This window comes from Convolutriloba macropyga, chromosome 5 (genome assembly GCF_964194025.1).
Source record: "Convolutriloba macropyga chromosome 5, txConMacr16.3, whole genome shotgun sequence".
NCBI classification, from domain to species: domain Eukaryota; kingdom Metazoa; phylum Xenacoelomorpha; order Acoela; family Convolutidae; genus Convolutriloba; species Convolutriloba macropyga.
Window position 1 is genome coordinate 2,219,966 of NC_134472.1, and position 24,528 is coordinate 2,244,493.

The window sequence follows — 24,528 nt, forward strand, 5'->3', positions numbered from 1 at the left end:
TAAAGGGAGATAACGGAGCAATGCGGCTACTCCGTTTAACGGGTTTGTTTTCGAGGAGAATTTTTCTCTCTGCATTGAATGACTCCCCTTGCACAAGATAATGGAGATGACGCTCGGCTTCGTCAAGCTCCGTGGGGTCTATGATGCTACCATCGGCATTACGGTAACATTCGTGAGAAGGTAACAAGCGGAGTGCGTACGCTGTTATCCGTAGCAACTTCTGATAAGAACTGTACTTATCGAAGGGAATTAGTTGCGGGGGCGTTTCCTTAGTTGACTTGGTTACGGATGCGGCCAATGATGTATTGGTTTCCTCAGTTTCCTTAGTTACTATACCAAGTTTGATGTTTTAACTACTTCGATGCTTGGTTCGAACGGGAATTCATTGGTTCTTAAGAAATCTGGACCCCTCACCCAGCTACTTGATTGCAAAACCTCAGCGGACATACCACGAGTACCGGCATCTGCTGGATTATCGCTTGAGGCAACGTGGTTCCATTCGTCAACGCTAGTGTGTTCTAAAATCTCGCATACGCGGTTTGCAACAAATATTGGCTGCTTGTTTGTGGAGTTGAGCCACTGCAAGACAGTAGTGCTGTCAGTCCACATATAAACTTTGTTGACATGCACAGTAAGGGCTCGACAGATATCTTGTTTCAACCGAGCGGCCAGTAAAGCAGCTTGCAGCTCTAGCTTTGGAATTGTCATCATCTTCATAGGTGCTACGCGAGCTTTACCCAGGACAAATGCAAGCTCTGTTTTTGGCTCACTAGACGTGTTTACTTGAGCTCGGAGAAATGCAACAGCGCTGAAGACTTCTTGGGAACTATCGCCAAACATGTGTAGTTCCAGGTGGTTAAAGTTTCCCGAAAAGTAACTTCTTGGTATGCTGATTTCGGCAAGCTTGGGTAGTTCTACACTCCATTCGAGGAATTTTTCTACAGTGTCTTTTGGTAATTCTTCATCCCAGTGCTGCCCACTGACACGCCAGATGTCCTTTAGTAACAATCGGGCACCAACAGTAAATGGTGCCACAAGGCCGATGGGATCAAACACATTAGACACTAGACTCAATACCAAGCGTTGTGTTAAAGACTTAGTTACTGTACTGGAGGTACCCCGACTCACAACTAGAGTATCATTGTTGTGATCCCATTTCAACCCAAGCATGTGCGAAGAATCCTCCTTAGATGAGGCAATTACTTTTGGTTCGGTAGACTGAGTTGACCCATCAATTCAATCAGCCAGATTTGGTACATTGCTTACAAACTTAGTAAGCTTGAACCCACCTAGATGGAGAAGATGCACCAACTCCTTCGATCTTTTGAGAGCCCTCTCAGATGACTCCGCCGAATCCAAGTAATCGTCCATGTAGAAGTTTTCTAGGACGGCTTTGGTTGCTTCCGGGTACTGATTAACACTGTCTCGGGCCGTGCGTTGCAGTGCGTAGTTAGCGCATGTGGGCGAGTCTTTAGCCCCGAATATATGGCGCGTGTATTGATACACTACAACCTTTGTTGTGGGGTCCTCCCGCCACAAAAACCCAGTGATAGCTGGTCACGGTCAGGGACACCCACTGGGAGGAACATACCCTCGATATCTGCGGACACGGCGAATTGATGTTGACGGAACCTAAGTAGTACGTGGATTAGGTTTTGGAGCAGGTCGGGGCCAGTGAGCAAAGATTTATTTAAAGAAGTACCGTGGAACTTTGCTGCACCATTTAATACCCTACGCACTTTCCCTGGTTTGTTCGGGTTGATTACGGGATGATGTGGTAGGTACCACTCTTTATCCGACCGCTGCTCGAACTTGTGAGCATCAGGGACTGTAATCAAGTAACCTTTTTCCAAGTCTTCATGGATGGTATTAGAATAATTTTCTTTCAATGACGTATCTCTCGAGAGCCGCTTTTCGAGAGACTTGAGCTGTACCAAGGTTGAAAAGTAGTTATTCGGGAGCTGGATGTTGTCATCAGCCCATAACATACCGACATCGTATCTTTGGCCGTTATGAAATGTTGTTGTTTCAAGTATTTCCTGCGCGCGAGCATCCGCTGCGGATCGTGGGTCAACTTGCTTGAACGCGCCGTACGATTCGATATCATACCAAGATTTAACCTGACAAGCTAATTCAAAATCCTGTTCAATATTGGCTTTGAAACACGTCGAGACTAAACTTGAACTTGACGGGAGTGGGCCACTTAAAACCCAACCTATGGGCAAGCGGACAGCGAACGGTGAGCACTTTTCGTCGGCTGAAAAATACTCTAACGGGCGGATGGCGTGGTAGACATCCTGTCCAAGTATCATCTCAACTTCTCCATAGCTATATCTTACTGGATCTAGAACTGCCAAATGTGGGTAAGTTTCTTGCATGGACTTGACGTCAATGATGTGAGAACATACGTTTAATGTTTCCCTCACGTAGGGACGCACAGTGAATGCTTCGAAGTCTTGGTCTTTATGAGGTGTCACAGTCAATTGAACCACCTTTGTGTCTATGAGTTCTTCCCTGTTTATACCCTTGACGGTCAGTTTTAATGCGGTACCCTGCAAACCGAGTCTAGCTGCGAGACTATCGGACACCCAAGAGTTACTGCAAGCGGTATCGCATAAAACCAACGCCGTAGTACTAGTACCAGAAGAATTAGTAACTTTCAGTTCCGTGACCTGAAGGAGGCCTTTGACATCCGTCACGGAAGACAAAGTGGTTGTTTTGCTTGGTTGCTGTTGACCAGTAGATGGCCTACTCGTACCTGCGTTTGACTTCGAAGTATCGATGTTGTTGTTTGTTGAGGGTTTAGCTGGAAAAACCCTTTCAGCTCCATGAAGTAAGGTGTTATGGGAGCTGTTGCAACCATCTTTCCTACACTTACGGGGACTTGGGCATTGCCTAAACATGTGTTTATCACGCAAACAAGAGAAACAGAGCTTTGCCTCAGCCACAACCTTGGCTGTCTGCGTGGGGGTTTTTTCCTTAAAGACACGGCATTCCCACAACCGGTGGCTGCCTTTGCATACAATGCAAATAGAGATTGATGTCAACGGAGATCTCTGTTGCGGCTTAAGGTTACTCTTGTGTTGTGTGTTTGCAGCGAATGCTTTCGAAGCAACTTTTGATCTTGTTACTTAGTTGATGGTATACTCAGTCCTTGCTTTAGTTGCGGTATTCTTCATTAAATCGTGCGCTTCGGCCTTCTTTTTTAACCAATCGTTGAAATCAAGAAGAGTAGGTTTCACCCAATGTTTTTTGACCGTGAAGAGTGACCATGACTCCTTCATGTTGGGTGGTAGCTTCTGTACGGCAGTGTTGAGAAGCGCAGCACTCTTTAAATCCGAATCGTATGACAGCGATTTAAATACCCCGACAAGACTTGAAATGCACCCCGAGTAGTTAATGATGTTATCGCTATTGTGCATCTTCAATGGTGGAAAGCTGTTGAGTTTGTCCAAATGTGCACTTACGATCGCCTGTGGTTGGCCAAATTTACGTTCTAAGGTCTTCAGTGCGTCTTTGTACATTGCGCCGCAGTAGGCGAACTCAGCTATAGCTGCTTTAGCTTTACCTGTAACGAGGGTCTTAAGGTATGTCAATTTTACATCATCAGTTAAGGACTGAGAGTCAATTGCGCTTTTAAACTGACCATACCATTCGTGCCACTGTAGAGGATCCCAACTGTATTGTGACAACTTCCATTCGGGTAGTGGGTCATTCCTCTTGCTAGATAAGGCGTCAGTGAATGCCTTAATCAAGCTTGCATTTTCAGATGCTGACGCTGGAGGCGTGGGATGCGGTGGGCCGCCCCAACACAATGGTATCGGGGCAGTATGCCCATATGTGGGCTGTATAACCGGCGTGACAAAAGGTGGCTCTATATTGGTAGTTGTACTAAAGGGGTTAACAGGGATGCTACAGGTTGCTGCGTGGTTGCTATTGAGATTTTGTTGTGCATTCAATTGCAAGATGGGATGGATGACGGTGGGGTCAGCAGTTCTTGGGGGTAGGTTCGGTTGAACGTTGTTGAAGACGGTTGCATTATTTTTCGCCTGGTTCAAATTTGGGGGAGTATTCTGAGGAAAACGCCACAAATTTAAATCGGGGTTAAGGGGAAGTTTGGGTGCGGTAGGGAATGGTAACAGGGGGGCTTGAGGTGAATGGACAATGTTTTGTTGTGGAATGTTGGGTACGGGTAGGTATGTTGTTGCGCTCGCTGGAATGGGCGACGGAACCACGGGAGGCTGAGGATTATATAATTGTTGAGGCGGGAATAAAGGAGGCGGGTTCACGAGTGGGTTTAGAAGTGGAGGTACATTATGCGAGGAATGGGCAATAGGGACTTGTGTTTGGTGTTGAATGTTACTTTGCGGTGGATTCTGTTGTTGCGGAACTTGAGGCATTGACATATGTATTTGACAAGGCACACTGGAGCTTTTTGGACCCAATAATTGATTTATTTGTGGGTTTGTTGAAAAATCAGGTACAAAGATGGCGTTCGTTGGTGCCATAGCGGGTGAAGGTGGCCGGGGAGGTTGCATAGGTGGCTGAAGTGGTGGAAGTGCAACATTTTGTATGTCGACTGATACTTGGTTCACCTTACCACTGCCTGAGGGACTATGTGCCTGCTCGACTCTTTGATCAGTGAGTGGTTGCTGCAGTTGAGCCTGGAGGTATTCCCGATACAACGCTTCTTGCTGAGCAACAGAAATTGCAACTCCTGAACGTGTGTACTGAGAAGGCATTTCTAGGTTTATTCAAGTTACCGGCAACATTATATGTGTTTTCTGGAGGATTAGTGGCAGTATCTTGAAAATGAGGGTCAGCGGTTGCTGAACCAGGACGGGAAAAAATTAACTCACTTGCAGCAGTCAGTGAATTACCTACTGGAAAAGAATTTACCCAATCCTGAACAAGTCTCTGACTTCTATCTGATCCCCTATCTTTAATCAAATTCAGTTCATTTGAGTGGTGACTAAACAATGAATGGTTATCCATTAATTCAGCCTCATCTAATTTAGCTGCGGCAACACGCTGGCGATGGTCTTCCTCTAATTCTTGAAGTGCCATCTGCTCCATTTGTATTTCAAGCTCCTTTTTCCTCATGGCAATTTCGTGTTTTTGCTTAGCGAGGCGCATGGCAGCTTGTTCTTGTTTCTCGACCTCTTCGCGTTTTAGTTTTGCCATTAGAAATTCATATTTACGCTGGCTAGACATTGATGATGTTGTTCGGCGTGAACTTCTCTTAGATTGCCCTTGAGGATTAACGCCCTCACGTACGGTGTCTCGGTCAGCAACTGAGTCAATATAGCATCCAGCCGCAAGCAAGAATTTATCATTGTTCTTGGTTACGTCATCCAACCATTGCTCAAGGACAGGGTAAATTGAATCTGGGTTCTCCGCTTTACTGGCTAAGTCAAATAGTTCTTCATTCTTCTGCACTAGTTTACTGAAAACATCCTTCAACTTAGAAACCAAACGTTCAACTTTAACCCTCCTGTCTTGACGATCTATGGCATCTGTGATGTCCTTATGGATGTTACATAACTCAGATTCTAGATTAGATCTTGCATTAGAGCTTTTGCAATTTTTCTTGCTGTTCGGCCATAATATTGAAATGGCTAATTTATCAATGTAGAGTAACTTTCAACCAAACACGTGGAATGAGGGTTATACCGAACCCAAATGACGATGACTTGATAATCAAGACGTCGAAGAGCAGAAAAGAATTTACCGAGTAATGAATTACTCGGCGAAAGTGAGTAACAAAGTGGAGAGGGCGTCTAACGTGCTTGAAAGCAACGTGAGACAAAACAGGAATACAGGCAACCGGGGAAAGAGGACTGGGTGGAAGAAGCACGACGAAACGGGAAACGAAGCGGACGGGGCGGAAAGGACGGGCGAACGGCTTGCAACGCAACAAGGAACGTAACGGAACTGGAGAAAACGCCGGTAGTAAACGGGTAACGCAACGGACGGGACGGAAAGGCTGAACGAGCGACGCACGAAGAAACGGGAAACGAGACGGACAGAACGGAGGCGTTGAGCGAGTAGCGCGCAACGAAACGGAAATACGGAAAGGAACGGGCGGGAGACGATTAAGCAACGAGCGGGGAGGTCGGGAAGTACTATGCTAGCAGACTACAGCAACAAACTCAACCAAACAAACTAGCCGTAACTCCAGAATAAACTTAAGTCACACCCTAGGAAGGAGGAGAGATGCTACTGCAAGAGGCAAACTAGCACAAGTCATAATGGGGCTTAATATACAAATAAGGAACTAGTTTACCGCAAAGCAGTAGTATACTAAATGGATGAAAAGAGCAACGAATTTACTAGCCGTAACTCCAGAATAAACTTAAGTCACACCCTAGCATTAATCAAACCTAAACAACCAATCAGCATACCAATAATATTAAACAAACTACAGCAAAAGTTAATTAATATGCAGCGCTTTTGTAGTCTATGAAAACTGGAAAAGTGAAGAAACAATCTAGCTGTAACTCCAGAATAAACTTAAGTCACACCCTAGAAGGCAACAAACCAAACCAACTAACAATCATACAGTTACACGCAAACATACAGCAGCAAAAAATAATATACTACAACAGGGGGGCTAGTAAATTAGTAAAGTTGAAAAAGTCCAGAACAATTAACAAGTTTTGGGAGAGCGACGTTATTGGGAAAAAAAACGGAACACGGAGAATTGGAAAGTTAAAGAACGAAAAGAACGCGGACGAAAAACGGTATATGAACGAGCAACGAGAAAAATTATGGGAATTCGATAATTTTTTGTAGGCCGGAGGTTGTGAAAATTTTCACAACTTTTTCTGTGTAATAAGTTTCACTCAATTAACGAACCTTCTTGCTGGAAAATTTTTTTTGACAAATTTGTCAAAATTTGATGCATTTGTCCAATTTTTTTCAAATTTTGGTCAATTTTTTGCAAATTCTTGATTACGGAACGGTAATCCAGTAAACTGGACGGTTTTAAGCTTGAATATACGGTTTATCAATATTCGGTATTGATTTTCTAAAGTTTTCAGAATTGCATCAAAATTGACCAAAATTTTTCAAAATTGAACAATTTAGCATAATGTGTTCTCTGTTTTCTCTATATCAGAGGTGATTTTTTGATATACGATCAGACTTAATCACATTTTACAAATTTTCGACAATTCAGCCAAAAATTTTCGAAATCGATATTTTTCGTCTCAAAAATTATGTTTGTGGGGGGTTAATGGTGACCGGTTACGAATATTTATCACAGTAATTGTTTAATATTGATACCCCATAAAATATCAAAATCAGGGGTTAGGTTTTCTAGACTTGCCGTCTAAATTATTTTTATCAATTTAGTGAATCTCTAGAGAAAATCTGAAGCTTCTGTCTTACAGTTTTTCCCTCAAATTGAACAGGTGATGATTGAACACTGTCTAAATCCACAAATTGCTTCCAAATTAAAAGTTCCCACTTGTCACTTACACATGCAATTATCAATTGCTCCGACCGTTCTTCACGTGAAGATTGTTTCAAACTTTTCAGCGCCAAAAACGCTGGCCGACCTTCCGTTACACGTTGAAACCACGTTGAAAAGTTATTAGGACAAGCTTAACCGCTGAATTGCCGAGTTGCATAACAAGAAACTCCAGTTTCGTACGCAACCGCTATCCATTCATCCGTGGCACAAATCGCTATAACCTCTTCTGACCGACTTTGGTTCGATTCCGAATCAGGAACTGTATTTTCGGATGAGGCATCTGAAGCTGTTAATGCAGGTATAAAACCACAAAAGGCTAAATTCCCACAAGATGAAGCTTTTAGTTTCTTGCACACTTTTAATCGATCAATGAAGGTTGAACTGCCCCACGTTGGGCGCCAAAATGAAGCTGATAAATCAGTCTTTCGTTAAGGATTCAAACGTATAAAGCAACGTTTTAATTTCGTTAATATAAAGCAACATATAAGCTCATCGATGATAGCAACGTATTAAGATTGTAACGTACATAGCAACAAGTGAGATTTTAGACGGCAAGGTTTTTGATGCTCTTTTAATGGTTTTTTGTCTGATGTCGTTGCGTCAGAATCAGTTCATAATCGATCAAAAATCGTCTAGAGAACCTAAAAATATTAAGCCGATAACCACCTTAATCCGTACATATCGTGGTTATATTTACTTAAAATTAGGTTATACGAACTTTTTCCGACCTTTCTACGTAAATTGAAACGATTACTATGCGTATTTAAATTGCTTAGAAATACTCGTTTCTGATTGGACAATAATCTCTCGCTTTAAATCTATTTACTTGTTAACACTAAGCAATTTGAATCGTTATTTCCAAAATTTCTACCTACTTGTTATGATTGTTGGTAATATGTTGTACAAGTAATCGCCAGATCTTTGAAGTTATGCGAAGTCACTGCGTAATTTGATAAAGGTTGGATGAATTGCTCTCGAGTTGCATGATGCGGGGGTGGGGGGGGGGGGGGTTAAATTAGGGGGTGTAGCTGACATTTTTTAATGGATGTATTCAACCAGCGAGCGTATAGGGGTTCGAACACACGAACTCGAGTATGTCAGGTAGACGTCTCTGATGCTCAAGCGCTCACTATCCTTTTAGTTTAGCAGCAAACTTTATTTCGGAATGATGAGAGCAATTGAGATCACACAAAAAATAAGAAGTCACGCGCATAAAAAGTCACTTGAAAGCAAAGAATTTTCTAGAAGAAAACTGCAAAAACTGTCAAGCATAAAGACACACGGTTACCATAAATGCTTCAAACTTCGTTCCATTTAGGCCGAACTTACCTGGAAGTTGGGTGCCGAACTGTCTTAACAGACCTCATTCCTTTTCGTGCAGTCAATTTTGGAAGGAATAATTATTGAAAGGGTCTTGAAAATACTTTGCGTTTATCTGGGTTTTAATTTGAGAACCACTGTTGCCAGATTACGTCGAAATTGACAACCTAGAACGAAGCCTCAACTTATGAAAAGAGCGTTCTCGACCGATAATTGGTATGAAAAAACTGATCAATGTTATCGAGTATAAAAAGAATTTGCAAAGTATCCTCGGCAATTTTTGGCTCGGCAATAAGTTGTATGCTCGATTCAGGCTAATGCTTGTAACCAGTTGGAAGTTTCTTTGATTTCATACAAAGACCATATATTATTTCATACTGTCCTTAGACTATTTCTTAGTACGACCCCACTGTAAACTCAAAACAAATCATTTATGATTCTTTTATGTCTACAAAAAATTAACTTTTTCTACGATTTTCCATGTATCATTGATCATTGGCACAGGAGTCCTGGGAAGACTCTGCTCCCTTGAATGGGTAAGCCACATTAACGGGGTTCTTTAACCTACCGATAATTCTGCCCTCGTGTCTCGCAATCAAAGTGCACTTATGAGTTAGTACAGCCTCCAACAGGTGTGTTTTCTTCACCATAAGAAGCACAACTTCACTTGAGAGCAGCCCAGAAATAGTGCAACCACCGTAATCTGGATCATCATACACTGTCGCTAATTGCAGAATCCGCTCGATTCCTCTCTTGTCCTCGGGCCCTGGACCTGGACACTCAATTGTGGGCTTGATTGGATCCGGTTTGGGTCCAGTGGCCCAGCCCTCCCTGTCGGTACCCGGCTCTCCACCCTCGTTCTCATCGCCATTCTTTGATCCCGCTTCGCTCTTTTTGCCATCTAAAATTCAACAACCATCCAAACTCAACGATCCTTGCATGAAAACAGGGAAATGATAAAAAGATCTTATCATGATATCTGAGTTTCGAAAAGAGAACATGTGATGCTTGCAACACAGACTGTTAGTGTCTTCATCTATTAAAAGTGTCAAGATGAATTTCCGCAGTCTGCTATGTGAGATGCTCTTATTGAGGTGATGACTTGCTCCAAAATTTGTCACGATGTGATCTTGCTGAGTAAGGAATGACAGGGTTGTTCTCATTATAGCCCTTCCCCCTCCAGCTTAGTGGTCATAACCTAAACCCCGCCCCCCACTAATCATGGTAACTATACCACAATGAGGGGGCTATGCTATCGTGAGGCGGGGAGGGGTCGGTGGGTGCTTTAGTGGGAAGGACCCGAATGACAAATGAATGAAAATGTGGAAGCAATGATGATCGAATGAGGCGTCCGAGAGACACAAGTGTAAAGCAAATTTAATCACTGAAACAGCTCTTAATTTTCAGGATTGAGCAAGAATCTAGCAAGAACAACTCTGGGATTCACAAAGAATTAACCAAACTTTATCTCGCTTTTCTGCTTTGATCTATAACCTAAAGTTTAGCCAAATCGATGACTGAACAAAGTGTGCCATTTTCTGCAAATATTTTTTGAGTTGTTATACATTATTTTATCGCCGATCGATTTCCGACAAATCAAGTGGACCCGGGTGATATCCCGTGTTTAGCCCACAGATGAATTCTCTCAAAATGAGTTGTGCTGTGCTGTGTTGTGCTGAATGATGTCATCCCAATTTTGAAGCGTGGGTGCGATGCGATGTGAACACAAATGGGTGGGTGTTTATATTTTACCTTCTTTGTGATTCTCATTTTCCTCTTTTCCAACGTCGTCACCAGTGGCAGCAGGGTCAGTACCTTTCTTTCCCTTCTTTCCCTTCTTTTTTTCTCCTTTTCCATTCCCTTGATCACAAGCGGAAAACACCAGTGGCATATGATTTAAGTGCTGCCGAATATTAGCCGACAGGAGGTTTAGCCGACAAGGAAAAAAATGAGAAATTTACTCGACGCTCTCTGATTGGCCGAAGAAATGGATTGTTCATCCAGTTCTTCCGGGCCTTACGACAACTGGTGTGCTGTCGATGTGCCCACTTAAGTTCATATTTTTGGTTGTCGACTAAACCCCTGTCGGCCAACTCGGCGATCGCCTATTTATTCTTAATGATTTTGAGGTCACTTACTATCCTCTTCATCTTGTCACTTGGACAGCGCAGTCTCCTCAAGATTAATACATTTTCAGCTGATGAATGTTATCAAAAACTATTCAGAATTTTGTTTTTTGTACAGCTTGTTTTCAAGATATGCGATTCAAAAATGTAAGAGCGAGCTTATGTTATTGATATTTGAATTCTTGTCCGAGAAATTACAGTATAATTTTGGGAAAAACTTCAAAAAATATAAGTTTTGTACAGAATGCGGCAAGTTGTTCTGTGGAAACTCAACTGTCAGTCCACCATTACATAATTGGGTAGAAAATGCAGTCGTGAATTAGAATTGTCGCAATAATTTCAGTATTATAAACTTGCACTCTTACAGGATGTTCATTTTTTACCTTCTGCACTCTTGGTCTCTTTTTCGTCACTTTTTGCAGCATTCTGGTCGGCAGCATCTTTCTTCCCTTTCTTGCCTTTCCCATTTTTCTTGCCCTCGGTCACTTGCAAAATCAGCATGATAGAACAATTACTCAACGGCTAATTTTTAACCGATATGATAAAACGTGAAAATTCGGTTCTTAAAAGGGTGATAAAGTCAATCAGATGTCAATATTTTCACAAATGGTTTTTTTCATCCTTTCGTCCAATAATTTTCTCAATTGTTTCCATATTTCCAATTTTGATTACTCACCTTTGAGGAAAATTTGCGACGCAGTTATAAGCGACTGGAGCGTCTGACGAGGAAAAAAATACATTCTGTGATTTTGGGGTACCTAATTTTGGGACAAACGGGCGGCAAATTCCATTATTCGAGGCATCATAACTTCAAAAATCTTATGCCAGTTCATATCAAACTGAAAAATTTAAAGCTTTTTTTCTATCCAAACATCCAGTCTTTTTCTATCCAAACATTCAGCTTGCAAACTTTTTAGTTCTTGGCAAATTTTCCAATAATTAAAGTTCGCGTTGTTTGCCTTGCGAGATTGTTAATAGTTAAAATATTGCGTATTCATTTTCACCCAAACCGTTATTCGATGTTTTTGATACCACTGCTACTGTGAAATACACAGGGTGCGCATACATTTATAATGAGAAATTGAGAAATCAAACTACATTCGTGTATTCTTGGTCCAGACAGACTTACCATCGTTGCCGTTTTTCTTGCCTTTTTCATCGTTTGCAATGGCAACATCACCTCCTTTCTTTCCTTTCTTCCCTTTCCCAGCTTTCTCGTTGTCTTTGTTTTGTAAAAAGAACAGTTATTATAAAAGAAATTAACTGTAAAGTAGGTTTTCTTTTCAAATATATTTCCAAACAAAGAATGTCATTCGAGAAAATGCTGCCCTAGTCTAGTCCCGGAGGTATTTCAAGACCGTCCTCGACCGATAAAAAGCATGAAAAGGGTGTTCCGGGTAGATTTTTGGTATGAAACGAATCTGGCTGGACTTATAAAAGAACAATTAGAAAATTTGGTTCAAAGTTTACTCACACTTGAAATTATTAGGTTTTTTCATAAATTCCGAGTCTAGGGTGTATAAAATGATTGGATATTTCTGCCTCAATAAAAATGAGATTTTCCAGATCATCTACATTTTATAAAAAAGAATCGGATACATTCTGTTCCAACCATTGTTTTCAAGCCCCCCTATTGTTTTTGATACCCCCATTGTTTTTTATACCCGTTTTCCAGTAACAAACTGTCTAGTTATTTAGCAAGTTGCTATGTAAAAAACAGCACGTGCACGTGGGGTAAAAATTATATGCCCAATAACTAAACCGGTGGACAGAATTCTAACAAAAACAACCAATGAGCTCAACTTGAGGCCTATTATATTATTGATTTCAAACAAGTCTTAAATATCATTTAAAAACATTTGTCCAGACGATGCACTCGAAACTACAACAGCCCAAATAAAAACTTTGAACATATCGTTTGTGTAGACCAGCTAAGTTATTTAGCATAAACTTAAGTATATTAAACAAGACAGCTCGTTAATTTGCGTTCGCACATGTTCCGACCCGAGCTCATCTACATTTTTGACTTAATTGTCAACCAAATGAAGAGATAACAAAAATAGATGTTTGAATTTAAAAAAAATGCTACATTTTAAGTTTATTAAACACACTAAATTCTGCCTCGATGAAATAGCAATCATAGGTTTCGTTCATGTGACATCAATAACTCATCACAATAAGTCGTATGGCAGAGAAAAATACATCAAAACCACGAAATTTTTGAGAAAACCCATAGTATCAAAGTCAAAAAAATTCTACAGCTTTCAACGGAAGGCATTTAATACGCTAAATTATGCCTAGATGATGTGACGACTAGGATGTTTGTCATTCAAAATTTATCAATAAGACATTACAACAAGTCATTGACTATGAAAACAACAACAAAAACAGGCAAAATCCAAAAGTTCGGTAGAAAATTGAGAGAAGAAAGTGCCGAAGCTATTTAAACCATAAGCTTTTTTCTCTGAAAACTTTCTCAACGATCCATTGAACGTCTTCAATAAGCCAATGGGAGCTATCAATATTAGGATAATGTAATACGTTTTCAAAAGGAACCAAAATTACTAAAAAAAATCCAAAAATTATAAAAATTATGAAAACTCGTGCACCGAAGTAAAAAAAAACCAATAGTTAGAAGACAAAACAGCTAACTAGATAAATTGTTGCTGATGTAGAAAAAAAGCGGTTCTGCCATTACCGAGACTGACCCACAATCCACGAAAATAAGCTCAAGATTAATTTTTGTTCAAAAAAAATAAAAAAATATTTTTAAAGTCTTAACAGCCATTAAACTCAAAAGCTTTCATAGGAATTCAATGAATACGCTCAGCTATGCCACGATGTGAATACAAAGATAATTATGATGCCTAGGTAGTCAATAACACATCACAATATTTCTTATGACTATGAAAAAAAACAACAAATACAGGAAAAAACCAAAATTTCTTTAGAAAACTGGGAGAAGAAAGTGTTGAAGCCATTTAAACCATATTTTTTTCTCAGAAAGTTTTATCTATGACGTCTTCACTAAAGGAAGATGTAGCCATCAATATTAGGATGACCTGATAAGATTTCAAAATGAACCAATAAAACGAAATGTCCACAAAAATTTTAAAAAACTTTGAAATCTTGTGCATTGAAGACCTATAACCAAAGCCGCCAATGAGATTAATTTATGTTGCAGTGGTATGAAGGAATTCAATCCTGTTTTTACTGAGACGAACTTACAGTTCACAAAAATAGGTTTATGATTTGCTAATTTTAGAAAACTTTCGAAAATTTATTTTCAAAGTCTTAACAGCCATTAGCTGTCCACTCACAGCACTAGATAGGTTCACTTAATGCTCATTAGCAAATCTTTTGCACCTTTAGTCAACAAGTTTATGCCATAGGATTATAAAACTTTAGTAAAACCTCAAAAAATAAATCAAAACTTCATTTGAAATTACGAAATTTGAGATACGAGTCCAAAAAAAAACATGAGCGATCCCTTCGAAACAAATTTTTTGTTCATTGGGCTTCATTTGATCGTAAAAGAGGTTTGTCATTAACGGAACTTCGATATTAAAAGTGTCTAGTAGTCTCTAGGTGACTTGAAAAAACAACAAAATTGCAAAATTTTCTAAAAAAAAAGAGCTCCCAAACCTAATTCGATTTTTTTTATATATTAAACTTCCCTCTAAGACTAGAACTAGTCTTTATTACCTCCTTTAGTCTATTAAAAACCTAAAATTGATTTACTTTTTGGCGTGAAATCTAGTTTTGAATTAAATTTTTTGTAGAAAAAACGTTAATTCATACGAAAATTACGGTAAAAGTGAACAAAAGTGAACCAAATGTCCAGTGTTCACATGAAACTTCAAACCCCGATAACTCCTCGAAAAAACGAAATTCAAAAAAATCTTTTTAGTTTCGAATTCTACGCTGGACGAACTTTTTAATGATACTACGCACATTTCTCTACGATGAATATATCGGTCGACCAAAATTAACGGAACAAAAAAAACCCATTTGAGTATATAGTTCCTCCCCCCACAAGTGGGGTCGGAACAATAATCGGCCAATTTGATCTGTCAATGACTTCTTGGATTTGATATAAAACCTTTACAGACAAACTACGGAACAAGTTCTCGAAATAACTAGCATAAAATATGCTTGTAGCATGTGCTTGTGCTATATGCTACTTCGCAATTATACTAAAGAATGCAACATAAAAATTTCACAAAATTTTTGCGTTTCTGATTTTGATAGAGCTGTGTGTATTCGGAAATTGGTGTTTTGACGTAGGGGTAACATGGCAAGTATCCGTGAAACAGATGTCGCATGCAACTGTTTCTGTAATTGACGATTGTAGTTAAACTATAATTAAAACTTTTAATGTCCGACTGCCCGTTCGACTTAAAAATAGAAAGAATTTAGCCGTTCACATTCCATGGCTTTAACCCGTCCAGCTGAAAAACGTTTAATTTTAGTTTTCTTCAGAGTTTTTCAAAAACCTAAAAAACAAGCTCTAGACAACGCGGACTGTCTAAATCAAAATGCCGATTTTCGCAGTAAATGATATCTCAGAGATAGAAGGATCTTGTCAAATAATCTATTTGTTTTCTCGAACAATTGCGTTTTTGCAATTTCACGACAAAACGAATATACAAAATTGATTAAAATTAACGTTATGGTTGAACATAGATTTTAGCTCAACCGCAATAACAAGAAGAGAAGGCACAAAATTGAAAGTGGTATATGCCCTCCCGGAGGCTGGCGTGAGAGCAATTCAAAGCTGAATCAGTCCAAAGACATTTTGTTTTTTCCTGGATAGACATTACTCTGTTCATGCCCCAAGTTACACTGGTTGATCTTCATTTTTAAGTAAAATTAACTGCATGAAAATTAAAATCTTCAACCCCACTCCTATAGACCAAATTTGATTTATTCGAAATTCTGCGTGGGTACTTGTATTTTCTAAATTGCTCAGCAAAACGTAACCACTACGTGTGAGATTTTTGGTAATTACCTTCAAGCTAGATGAATTATATAGAGCGCATGTATTACTGTAGCATTGCCAGTTGAGCTACAAAAGTCTGAGTTTGCGCTGCTCAGAACTAATTTTGGTGGCTTAGTAATTTTTCAGACTATGCGGGATAAAATTTGCCTGGGCAAACTCAATGACTTCAATTTAATCAGACTGAAGATAAACTGGGCATGCAGAAACTTAACATACTCTGGGTATGTAATTTTCATAACTGAATTCGTTTTCTACTGGTGAAATATACTGGTTCAGTGCCAAAATGCTCTAAAACTTAAGTCAGGGCTGTTATTATTTTCGACAGATTGAATTTCCTGATAAAATTTTCAATACTGATCAAAATTTTGCTCCATCCTGACGCAATATGCCCAGTATTAGTGCAAAAAAGTTTCAACTTTCATATAATATGCAACTTTTAAACATTCCTTGAGTTTTTAAAACTTTCAACCGATTCATTTATCAGTTTTTCAGAAGTTTTCGTAAATAATTCGGCAAATTTGGATTGATATATTAAATAATTGGTTGTCTGGAAGTTCACCAAGATTCAGCTTCACCCTTATGTACTACTGTTGACAATGGGTTTTGGAATTTGGAGCATATAGAATTTCAAAAAGCGCTTCACTTGTAAAGGCTGATTTTTAAAATATAATCTGGTAAAATATTTTGAAAAAATTCCTAATTGCAGTTCTCGAAAAATTCGAAAACTGATTCTTTTTCAATTTTTGTCTTTTTCTGCAAATTTCTTTCAACTGTAAAAAAAGTAATGCATCATGATCACAAATTCAAACTATTTCAGAGTTCAAAGTGAAAATTGAGTAATAAAACAGTGTTTTATAACTCATTTTTCACTCAGAATTCTGAAACAGTTCGGGTTTTGATGTTGATGCATTACTTTTTTTACCGTTGAAAGAAATTTTTTAATTGAATATTTACCTTAAAATTCAGTTAAATCGAGCCTGGATTAAGAAAAGTCTGACTAAAACTTACCAACATAAAGCCAGCAGAGAAAATAAGAATCGTAAGTTCAAGATGAAGTTTTGCTAGACTATTTGCTTGCAGAAATTTGCTATGGTTCATATGTTTCTTTGATATTCAAAGTACATCGTCTTCCGTGCCATGGTGAGCAACGGTCTTTAATTGTTAGGTGCTGACTTTGTGTCTGTGAATTGCTCATTTCATGTCTGCTGCTGTGCTTGATCTGTGTTGTGAATCTGAAGGTTCGCTAGTTGAGATATAGACTCATGAAAATACCGTCCTTGACCAAAATTCTCCATGAAAAGACGGTGCTCGGTCGAAAAGGGCTATGAAAAGACTTCGTATTGACTTTGGCGAGATTTTTTCTCGGCTATATTATTCTATGATAAGACCATGACTCGACACATGAAATAAGTGAGCTCTACTGTTTTGATCTACGAAAAGGCTGTATATGAACTTGCATGAAAAGAGTTTGTATTGACGTTAGGTATGTGCTCGACCGTGTTATTTAGGTCAATGTCGATTGTCCCCTTGTTTTTTTGGGTCTTTTCATAAAATCTACATCTCGACTAGGGTTAGTCGCATGCTCCAGACTTGGGTGCCAGTGTCACGTGTGAGAATGAGACAACTTGTCTGTGAAGATATCATAAGTGGAAAGTGGATTCTTTGTAAGTTGATGGAATGATGTTTTCAATTCTTTAAGTGGATATTACTGCCCATTGATAAGGGATGTTATTTATCGTGCAAAAAGTAATTTCCCAGGTTGAGGTGCAGGATCGAAGCCGGATATGTCCAGACCGAAATGAAGGCACGAGGGGGTGTTGTGCATTCAAAATTAAACGGTCTGCAAACACGAATGAACGCACAAAAGTCTTGGTAAGAATGCACGAGAGTCTGGACATGAACGCACAATATCAGCTTTCGGTCTGGCACCTCAACCTGGGTTCAGTCATTTTCTATCTGTCAGGTTTAGTAATGTGCAAGGGAGTTGTAATGTGAGACGTTGAGATCCATGTCGCTAAATGGCATCTGATAAGACCATCCCAGATAATCGAGATGGCCTCTAATCAGACCCACCAGCGTCTTATGATCACAGTTGCCTGCGCGCCAAATAATCGTCTCTGACCAGACTAAAGTGAACTCGAATCCCACTGATCAGACTATAGTTTATACGAAATCATAGTCAAGTGAACGTGTAATATGAAACAAACAATTGCAGTTGTATTGTTTTTAGTCTGGGCTCTTTTTCTTCAGGTTGTCAAGGAACGAGAAGTCATAATCTTTTCAAACTAAATTTCGGCAATTTTTGGTTTTTAAAAATCAAAACTGAGGATTTTTGTCTGTTGTATTATCTCAAGTACTACAATTAAACATGTGCTACATATTTATGTAGACTTTGATATACTGTGCCTTTTTCTGTTGCTGGGTGCCTTAGAACAGAAATTTTGTATGCTGATAGTTTTACACGATGTAAATAATTTTAGTCACGCTTGAACCATATTGAATGTGCTGGTGTAGTTAAAGTGTCTGTTGAAAAGATTTTAATTCATATGTGCATCAGAAGAAGACCTTTGATTCAACACTCAGGATTTTTTTCAGGCACTTTTCCGGGGATTTCATCTGTTGGCTTTACCGTTATGAGATTCTATTATACATTTTGTTGTTGATCCAAACACTAAGACACCATATTGTATTACCGGCTGCACATAAGTTCCAAAAACTCATACCTGTTTTGTATTTCTTGGAAAATTGTTCAAACAGTAGACCTATTTTTGTTAATTGCTGCGCTCCGCAATTTTAGTAGGTGGTCTAGACTTGCACAGAACTATTTCTAAGATGTATCTTTTCTAATTTTGTGCGCCATTCATTTCTCCATTAGTCAATTGTCTGGGTCTTCTTGACATTGAGTGTCAGTGAATTTTTCTGTAACTATAATGTGACAAAGCTTAACATTACGACGCAGAGGCATACCCAAAATCGTCACGGGCATATATGCCCGATGCGTGTATCTCGTGTTCGTTTTTACTATGTTAATACATAGAAAGTGGAACAATATTGCGGAAAATAGCTACTTTAGCAGAAACCGGCAAAACGGAAGGGAAATTAGAATCCGGTGTTCGCAAAAGTGTCCTAATCCTAACCCCGAAATACAAGTACAACCTTTGTAACCTATTTTTTGCACGGCTTGTGTCACGCATACGCTCCATTTATGTAGCAATTTTTCGCACGCAATTTATCTCGATTTTGCATATAACCCGCAATTAAGCCTAACTTAATTACTACTTATTTAACTGAGCCTAACTGGTTACTACTAATAGTATTTTATCACTATTTTGTTACAACCTATTGTACTTTATTACTACTTTATACTACTTATTAGTACTATTTATTAATACTTATTAAAATCGGCCAGTCCCACATTGATATACAAAGCCTTTGATGTGCAAGGGATTTTTCGGAAAGAAATCGATTTTTGTGGTTGCATGTATTTAAAGCATTTTAAAGCTTTGAAAGCTTCAATTAAATCTTTTTTAAAGTGCTTATTGCATGCTCCAAATGCGCGCGAATAATTGATACCTAAATTGAGCGGAAACGTGCTACAAGAATTGTAACCTTCCTTTCGCACCGAATGTTCTTTTATTTCGCAAAAGTGGCGGAACCCCTCTTGCGAAAAGTAAGATATAAAGGATGTCTCCTAATTTTATTCATTGTATGTATCTAATTTTCGAGCCAATTTTACTAAGGCGGAATTTTTGGAGTATACATCTGCGTCGTAATGACAGCCTATGGACTATTCGTTCCTCTTTTTTGCGTAAGTTTGGTGTTTAGCACTGTCGTCAGCGTAGAGACATTCGTTAAATTGCTCGTTGCTAAATAAGATGACATTTGATGATTCTTTAAGATGATTTTCTAAGAAAATTGATTGATGTTTATATTTTTGGTTGATTGATTTGAATTATTGTTTGTTTCAAGTATATGTAACCATATCGTTATAATTTTAATTTAGTTGTTGCAAAATAAAGTTGAGTTTATTTTTAATTCTGTCAAAACCTAAGAAGTAATATGCTTTCAACGGTTAACAGAACTTATATCGGTGATCTGTATTTCTCTGTGTTGTTTCACTCTTTTTTGTTATTGATGTTATTGAACAATCGTTTCGGACTTTGGAATACCTACTTTGTCCACGCACTTATTGAAAAACAAAGTAAAAGCTGGCGATTTTTTTCGAGAAAACTTTATAAAATGTGTCTAGCACATCATAACAATCCACTGCCTTTTTTGGCTGAGAGATTTTACATATATAACATCTTTTTCTCCAGTTTTTGTAAAACACAAATCAACCATTTCTATTTTCATTGAAATTTGTAATTAGGTTGAAAAAGTTCGAATTATTTTATTTTCTTTCTCAAAAAAGTTGATTGTTTTCTTTGTCTTCTGATTTGGTACTAACAGTTTTACTTGAAAAATGAGAAGAATTTTGATCTTTGAAGATTTCCGGCTTCCTGCTACCTTAGCACTTGTTGTCGTGATCTCTAGGTTTTTGTTTGACTTTCAATAACATAGCCGGCAAATTGCCGGAAAATAGCCGCCGTTGACGCGCTAGGCGCACATTGGGATCCAAACAGCTACAGGAAAAAGAAGAGATGGAAATTGACAAAAATTTTCCCGAAGTTTGACAAATTGTTCTAATTCAGTGTGCAATTTCAGTTAGAATCTAAACCTATATTTACTTCAGCTTTTAAACTGAAGGGTGTTAAGCTTAATACTAATATCATCTAGAAATTGCTCTAATGAACTTTGATAACCTAATTCAAAAAGATTTATCGGTTTATCCCGTTTTTTTTTTATTTTGCTCTTTTGACATTAACCGTATTCACTAAATCATGTAATTCAGTTTTTGAAAAACTTAAAATCCAATCAGTTGAAACAGTGAGTGAATAAGTCAGAAGTCAAACGTGAAAATCATGACCTATGTAAAACAAAAATCGTGATCAATAGGAATTACAAAAACATAGTAAGTCCTGGCGTACAATTCAAAGAATTTTTTATTGACTAAACGAAAAACTAGACCTAAAACGGACTACGAGTGAGTTGAGAAAATCATTACTAAAAAATGATATAAAATAAAAAAAACAGAAAATCAATGTCAAAATGCCACATGTGAACAAAAAAACACTAGCGAGAAATTGAAATTTAGTTTAAACACAAAAACTTAGGCCTAGAATAAACTATGAAATGATTGGATTGGGAAAACCATTTAGAAAAAAGTTTATCCAAAAAATCAAATTACAGTTAAAATCAAAATGAAAATGCCGCATGTGTACAAAACATCACTAGCGGGAAAGCGAATTTTCGTTCAAACACCGTTTTTGCGCTCCAATTTAAAAATAGAGCAAAAAAATTCACGCCGCAGAACCTCTCGTTTTTTGCTCCACTACCTGTCCTGCCGTGACCAAAATCACTACTCCATTTGACTTCAAAATCAAGAAAATGTGTGAACAGATATTAAAAAAAGACAGCGCCCCAATACAGTTCAAATTCTTTGAATTGTAAAAAGGAGAGCCTAAATAATAGCCGCTTGAGCGGCTGACGGTTGCTATTAATAAATAAATAAATTGAACTTTTTTAAGACGCTTTCTGATCAGCCTGATATTTAGTAGTCAAAACTAGTTGGGTCTGCTCGACTAAAGTATTATTTAATGCGCAATCTGTTGAATGTTATGAGAAAAAATGAATTCTTACTAGTTTCAGTTTGTTTTCTTCATTGTCTAGTTTCATTCAGTCTCTTTTTTAAAAAAAATGAATGGTTTTTAATCTGTTGTTTGTTCATCAAAGTTTTTTATCGCAAATTTGGATCAAATGGTTTATCTACAAGATCAGTTATATGTCCAATTCATTAGAAAGGTATACAAAACCAAAACTGATTGAACAAATGTTTCTCATATAAAATTTGTTGAAAAAGAGAAATATCAATCGAGTTTTATGCAAACGGGGAATAAGTCTCGAAAATGGGTTGTTGAGAGCGTTTTCTAATTCATGGGCGCAATTTTATTTTTTTTGTTTCTATAGAGACGATCCAGTCCTATTTGCAAATTTTTGAAGGATTGCAGTTAGTGCTGTGAACGATGTTTAGCAAGATTACACAACAAACCTCAGCTATCAACTAAGGACCTGGCAATTTTCACTGTTTTCAACTTAGTTATAGAAGAATTCAAAGAATGCCAGAAATGGAATAAAGATGTTTATCAGTAACAACGTACTGCTTTATGAAGCATCTTTTCAGCACTTAACCAAAAGATAGATCAAAAGATAGATCAAGATATGATTTCAGATTATAAAGAGACTGGCAGTTAGGGAGCGCACGTGCAATTACGTAGTAAAACATTCTCTAAACAAATTGGACGTGCGTCCGGAGAGGGCTGAGGGCGCAAATAATATGCACCCAAGCTGGGTGGGAGGGGCAGAAACGGAAAAAAAACAAAACATCTAAAATCTCGCAAGCTTAAGATGATCAAACAACTGTATTGTCTAACTAATATTTAATCAGTCTCACCTTTTTTGCCCTTGACGTCGTCCCCTCCATCGGCTTTCCCTCCACCTTTCTTCCCCTTCTTCCCTTTCCCGTCCTTCTCGTGGTCTTTGATCACGTGAGACTCGACACGAGTGACATTTAAATACTTTTAATAATTATAACAATTTCTGGATCTTTTCCGTTTGAGGAGGGGTTGAATAACGTACTGGAGGGGGGGGGGGGGGTGGAAACGGAAAAGGTCCCTCATTTTAATCAGTTTCAAAGGACTAAATTTTTTGTCGTGTTGTCACAACCCGGGCCCTAGTGCCAGAGCAAATCAGTACTGAATCCTCAAAATTTATAGAACGATACAGCACTGATTCATGGTGGCCGAAGAGATCTCGATTGTGCATTATGTTCAATTCAAATCCAATGTCCAAATTACAATGAGCATTCAGATTTTGTCTTCAATTATGCTGATTATAAAATCAAAAATTTGAAATTTTCTGGACGATTTTTAAAATTTTGAACTTGAAAATAGCGTTTGTGTTAAAACAGAAATAAACGCTTTTATAGTGACTGGAATTGGAGGGGGTGCTTGTTTCTTCATATAACTGCCAATTTGAATCCAATATTCAGATTAATTTTACTATATTGAATAAACACTTACCCCTAATTGTTTCTTCAGATAGTGAACGCTCAGCTCGAGTATAATATAAAACACAAAATAATAGCTTTAAAGTCCCTGGGTCTGCACCAAGTAGTTGTATTGTTTACAACCGCCGAATTGTTTACAAGCCTTCCTTAATGATATCTCGCAACCCAGCGATTTTTCTTTATTTGAAGGATAGAGAAAATAACTTAAGAACCCGTTTTGCAGGAAAAAAAACTAACGCCTACAAAAGTTGTCTGGGAGATGAAGTAAAAAAACTGACACTTTTCACATGTTTATTAAACCAAAGCTAATTTTGTTTAACTTTGTTAAAAATGTAAGCCAGCTGACACCAGTAGCAAGCGTTTTGATTAAATAGAGGCCTTGGATATTTCAAATTAATCTTTTTCTTTAGAGAAAGTTAAGAATCAAAGTTACAAAAACAGGCTGACGTGAGGGTTTCCTCGTTACAAAAACAGGCTGAAGGTTTCCTCGTTAAATCATAAGCTAATAAGGAAAAACAAAAATTAAACTCAAACGCTTCGTGTTCCAGTTTTGAGTTTTCCAGCAATCTGCAGTGGTATAGTAACTACAAGCATAAAGATCAAGTTTATTTTTCAAATGATAGATATCTTTTTTATCATATCGTTTAGCTATATAGCTTGAAAGACCCTATTTTTGACCTCGTTGTGGGTAAAAATTCAAAAAATTTTGATGAGCTGCAGTTAACTTCAAACTCAAGAAAAGACTCTGATGCTGTTCAAGTTGTTATAGAATAATAGAAGTTCACTGTTTTCATATTTGTTAATGTTCTTTCGGAGGTTAGGTATTAAGCCTGTCATTCTCCAATACTTTTTCATAAACTGTTTCTGTTATCATTCATTTTTCAAACTAAAAAGTGTAAATTTGTATTCCTAGGTATGGATTTTTATGAGGCAACTGTTATAAAGCTGTAAAACACTCCTACGGAACCTCCAATTCATTCCTGTTTCGTTTCACCTAGCAAACAATCATAATAGACGTGTTAACAAATCTAAATAAAGCAACGTGTTAACATTGGTCCGTAAACAGCAACAAGCAGTTTAGACGGCAATGTATTTTTCCGATGCACTTTTACTGGTTTTTGTATGATATTTTTCACCTCGAAAATTGGTTCAAAATTGACCAACAATTGTCTAAAGAACTTAAAGCTTTAAACTGGAAACCAATTTAATCCGTGCGTTCCTTGGTTACATTTACTTAAAATAAGGTTCAACGATATTTTCTTGGCTTTCTGCGTATATTGGAACCATATCAGTACGTATTTAAATACTCGATTCCGATTTGCTAACAAAATGACGCATCTTGATATCAACAATTGTTCAATGACAAATAGCAACGCAAAAAAGTTGCAGTTGCAGTAAAAAAGTTGCACGTTTATTTGGATCTGCTCTGTATCGCCCC

At 38.1% G+C, this 24,528-nt stretch overlaps 2 protein-coding genes across 8 annotated transcripts in view; one reads left to right on the forward strand and one right to left on the reverse strand.

Annotated features, from left to right (window-relative positions):
- LOC142339038 (methylglutaconyl-CoA hydratase, mitochondrial-like) overlaps positions 1-24,528 on the forward strand; it is a 398,030-nt gene that overhangs the window by 36,121 nt on the left and 337,381 nt on the right. The window lies entirely within an intron of this gene.
- The window catches only part of LOC142339716 (uncharacterized), a 48,255-nt gene that overhangs the window by 2,795 nt on the left and 20,932 nt on the right, over positions 1-24,528 (reverse strand). For 2 of the 7 annotated variants that reach the window (XM_075389938.1, XM_075389937.1), the window contains exons 3-7: positions 22,476-22,569; positions 12,053-12,145; positions 11,307-11,408; positions 10,550-10,657; positions 9,366-9,698 (exon numbers count right to left, since the gene is read on the reverse strand). In XM_075389938.1, coding sequence (XP_075246053.1) covers positions 9,366-9,698; positions 10,550-10,657; positions 11,307-11,408; positions 12,053-12,145; positions 22,476-22,569 — 730 coding nt within the window. The remainder of the gene's footprint in view (positions 1-9,365; positions 9,699-10,549; positions 10,658-11,306; positions 11,409-12,052; positions 12,146-22,475; positions 22,570-24,528) is intronic. The other 5 variants (XM_075389939.1, XM_075389943.1, XM_075389940.1 and 2 more) reach the window with 4 other exon arrangements.